Source organism: Haliaeetus leucocephalus, unplaced genomic scaffold, assembly GCF_000737465.1.
Source record: "Haliaeetus leucocephalus isolate CR32 unplaced genomic scaffold, Haliaeetus_leucocephalus-4.0 Scaffold526, whole genome shotgun sequence".
Lineage (NCBI taxonomy): Eukaryota > Metazoa > Chordata > Aves > Accipitriformes > Accipitridae > Haliaeetus > Haliaeetus leucocephalus.
The window spans coordinates 2,995,299-2,999,612 of NW_010972962.1; the positions used below are offsets into that span (position 1 = coordinate 2,995,299).

Here is a 4,314-nt window from a genome sequence, read left to right on the forward strand (position 1 = left end):
GCGGCACGGCGCGGTGCGGTGCGGTACGGCGCGGTACGGTACGGCGCGGTGCAGCGCGGCGCGGTGCCGTGCTCTCCTCTCTCGCTCGCTTTCTCTTTCCCCCTCTCTCGCTCTCTCCCTCGCTCGCGCGCTCTCTCTCTCCCCCCTCCCTCCCTCGCTCTCTCGCTCTCCCTCTCTCTCTCTTACACTGCCAGCCCCTGATGTGATGGCGAAGAAACCCCGTTGACAAGGCACTGCTTTTTCATGACGGTGAGTTTCCCTTTGAGTGTATTATAATTTTGTGATAAAAATTTCAAGGAAAAAAAAAACACACAACCTCCTTCCTCCCTTCCTTCGGGGAGGGAAAAGAGAGGGGGGAAATCTATCTCCAGACAGACAGAAAAGAAAGAGGAGCAAATTAACAACCAGGAGTTGCCAAAACCAGGATATTAGGTTTCAGCCCAGAGAGCTATTGGCTCTGGGGCTATGTATATAAATATATATCTAGAGAGAGAGCGAGCGAGAGGGGAGACGAGGAGGAAGAAGAGGGATATTTTGTGGGTGGCTGTTGTTTGGGCAGATGTGGATTCACATGGAAATGAACTATATATATATTTTTTTTTTTCCGCGAGGCTGGTGGCGGTGGCTGCTGAGGGCACTTAAAAAAAAAGTTGTTTCTTAAAATAAAGGCGAGGGGGTAGAAGGGAGAGATAAGGTTTCAGGTCCAGGCTGATAGCTGCAGAGAGGGGAGAGGTTTGGGGTGGGTTTTTTTTTCTTGCTGATGCCATGCAAATTCAGGAGAGGAGGGAAGAAAAATCTCTTTTAATGACTCATTGATTGAGCCGGTTTAAAATTAGTTGTTGTTGTTGTCTTTTTTTTTTTTTTTCCGCCCCCTTGATGGCCATCAAGAGAGGGATGGAAAGAGGAGAGGAGGGAGAGTGTGTGTGTGTGTGTGTATGTGTGAGTGTGAGAGAGAGAGTGAGAGGGAGAGAGGGGGATAGAGAGAGTGTGTGAGGGAGAAAGAAAAATAATCTTTTCAAATCTCCTCCCTCTTTTTTTTCCCCCCTCGTTTCTTTGCTTTTCTCTAAAGCTCTGTGGTCTGTGAAACACTCTTTCTTCCTCCTCGTTGGGAAAATGGAGACACTTCGTCTCTCTCCTGGCTGTGGAGCTGGGAAGGATTTTTCTTTTCTTTTTTCCATTTTCACTCCTGGCTTGATTTTTTCCTTTACCCCGTCCACTCGCCACCACCCTAATCTTGTCATTTCTTTGAGCTTGTGTCTCAGATTTGTGCCTTTTGGGGATTTATTTTTCACTGGTTTCCTCGTTTTTGCTGTCGCCACTAGATTTGATTTGATTTGTTTGGTTCTTTATTTGCAATTTCCTCTGAATTGCTCTGTGCCTCCTGCTTTTAACCAAGGAATGGAAACGGTGCTGCTTTTTGTGGGTGCGCGAAATGCTCAGGCGGTAGGTTTGGGCTAATGCGCTTTTTTCTCCTTTTCGGGACCAAGTTTTCTGCTGTATATATTTTTTTTTTTCCGTTTGGGGAGAGAATATTTAACTGTAACGCCTCTTTTTAAAACCTAACAATAAACCGTCTCTTTCTGGAGTAACCCGTTTGGCTTTGTTGTAGAGTGGATGTGAATCTGATCCTTTGTGCTGCTGGGATTATTTTCCGTAAAAGAAACAATGTTTTTCTAAGTAGTTTTTACTTGTGGCTTAAAACAGTTGTTGTTTGTGGAGGGGATTTTCTGAACTCCTTACAGTTCACATTTATTGGTTTATGGGGCGCTTCAATACTTGTTATAATTTGGTTTTGCTATTAATTGCAAAATTCACTTACAGATTCTGGTAGAAAGCAGATGTAGTACTGTTAAAAACCGTCCCAAATCAAACGACGTATAGAGGGCACGTTTATATTTACTTAGAACTGTTACTAAATTACCACTGGGGGAAGGAGAGAGAGGTGGAGGCCTTTGCTTTTCCCCGATTTTCTGTTCCCCGCTCCCTCCTCCTCGGGGCTCGGCAGTACGGAACGAAACAGGATTTGAAGGAGAAGGGAGAGGTCCTCCGGAGGCAGCTCTGGCTGTGCCCGGGCTCGGCGACCAGCCTTTGCGGTGCAGCTCTCGGTGCGAGTGGGAGTGGGAGAGCGCGGGGAAGATGGCGCTGCCTGGCTTCCTGCCAGCGTTTGTTGCGCAGTTTCACTCCGACTCTCCTCCCCCACGGGCGCCATTTTAAGGTCCTTTCTGCTGTCGTCGCGCCGTATGGGGCGTTGCCGTCGCGCCCTGCTCGGGCCATTTCTCTTTCTGTCTCGGAAGACGTTACTCTCTCGGGCCTTGAGATCCTCTCCCCGAAATCCCAGAAGCTGCTTTCTTCCCCCCCCCCCTTCTTTCCTCAAGGAGTTTCTTCTCTGTGTGGTTTGGGGAGAGAGGTGAAGGATTCTTGGCTCTGTGTGTGAAAGGGAGTAAAAAGGGTGGATTGCTTTGGGCATGGGCCTTTTCGGGAAGGGCCCCGTCAGAGTTGTTGCTCTGAATTGCTGCCTTCTCAGGCTTCCCCCATCTCCTGTGTAGTCTGGGTCACGGTCTTGTGAGGTATTAAGGTGGCTTGGTTCAGAGGGGCCTGTGCTCCCAGATTAAAGCCTTTAAACATCACTTCAGAGCATTTTTTTCATGTCTCTAAACTACGTATTTCTTGACATGAGATGCATTCAGAGTGTAGGACAAAAAAAGTTTTGAAAGAACATCATCTGTTGAATGATCAAAAAATACATGTCATTAAAAAAGAAATCCACCTTTAAAAAATGCTCTAGTGTAGCACATAGGGCAAAGTAGTCTTCACTGAAGAGCCTTCAATACCTTTAAAAGTGCTTGCAAAAATACAAGGGCAAGTGACTTTTTGGTGGGTGGGTAGATAACTCATTTTCTTGCTGTTACTCTCTTGGTAATTTTTTTGAGGGAGGGACTAACGTCTTTTAAAGTTTTTATCCTTTATGTCTTGGGAAGTAGTGCTTTTTCCAAATTTAGCGGCTCCACTTTAATATGCTTTTAAAGTTTTCTTTTGGTACTGTTTTTTAGGGAGAGTGTTGAAAATGGTCTCCTATTTTTTGATCAGAACTTTTTTTTTTTGGTACATTTCTGTGTAATCTGATCAATGTTCGAGAGGGTTGAGTTTAATGCCAACATCTGTATTCAGGAACAGCAAGTATGCTGCCAGACCAGCTCATGCTGCGCCCACTAAGGAGTGTGGAATGCTTGTTTAGTTCTTCATTTTACGCTTTTTGACAGATCAGAGGAGGGCTTCCCATGCCTCTTGCTTGTTCCTGAAGGAATTGGGAGATTTTTTTAAATTTGGGGTTAATTTTAAGACTATTGAAATTCTTTGCCTGTTGGTGTTGAAGGCTTTTAAATGACATTTCTTGTGAAATACACATTTTTATTGCTTGGAATATACTAAAAAAATTGCCTGAATATAAACTGTCTTTTTCTAAAGGCTTTCATGGGGACAACCTTGTTAACATTTTAGCTTTTTAAACAATAGACCTGCTAAAACTTTGTTTGAAAATCTATTGAGTGTGGAGTACAGTATTCACATATTTCAGAGATCTTATTACTACATGAAATCCACTCTTTCTTGAAATGATTATTTTTTATTTTTGTTAACAGTAGTCTTGGGATCAAGATACTGATTTTATTTTAGCGGTAGTGTATTTTTATACAATAAAATTTCTCTATTATGCACTAATGTCTGGCAGGTTCTGTGTGGATTTTTTTCACTAATTTGTGAAAATAATGAAGAAATGACAAAAATAGGATAAAATGGCCAGTTTATATACTCTCAGGGCATAATGCGAAATGACTACATATACTTTATACTCTGACCTCCTTGCATTAAAGCAAAGTGTATTCTCATCTTTAGTTGAGATCTTTGGCAGATAGTATTTAAATATACTAGGTCTCTTCTTTTTAGATGTATTTCTTTGGCCGTGTCTGAGCTTTAAAGTTTTTTCTTGTTGTTGCAAGGAGTACTTTGTATTTTGCATAGCTTGTATGCATTGATGGAGGAGTGCAGAAGCTCACCATGTCAATACACTAGTCCAGTTGTGCTTTCATTGGTCCACCTTGGCTTATTCACTAGTGTGATACTCATGTATTTTAAGTGTGTTCTTACTTTGTTCATACTTCGAGCACTTACCTTGTATATTACACCTGTATTCTTGAGTTGATAATACTCTCAGTATATGTGTGGCCTCAGGTAAGGTCAGTGCTACGTAGTTGTGCCCTTGACGGAGATGTCCCCTTAGTTCCTGTCCGTCTCCGTCCCGTGTCCGTCCCCCCCCCC

The 4,314-nt window shown here is 43.4% G+C and overlaps 2 protein-coding genes across 2 annotated transcripts in view; one reads left to right on the top strand and one right to left on the bottom strand.

The window, feature by feature from the left end:
• Nucleotides 1-2,209, bottom strand: part of TBCC (tubulin folding cofactor C) — a 14,278-nt gene extending 12,069 nt beyond the window's left edge. The window contains exon 1 of the mRNA XM_010576531.1: nt 1,922-2,209. Within this exon, the coding sequence (XP_010574833.1) occupies nt 1,922-2,209 (288 nt within the window). The remainder of the gene's footprint in view (nt 1-1,921) is intronic.
• GLTSCR1L (GLTSCR1-like) overlaps nt 112-4,314 on the top strand; it is a 36,630-nt gene continuing 32,427 nt past the window's right edge. The window contains exon 1 of the mRNA XM_010576458.1: nt 112-249. The gene's annotated coding sequence lies outside the window, so the exon portion shown is untranslated. The remainder of the gene's footprint in view (nt 250-4,314) is intronic.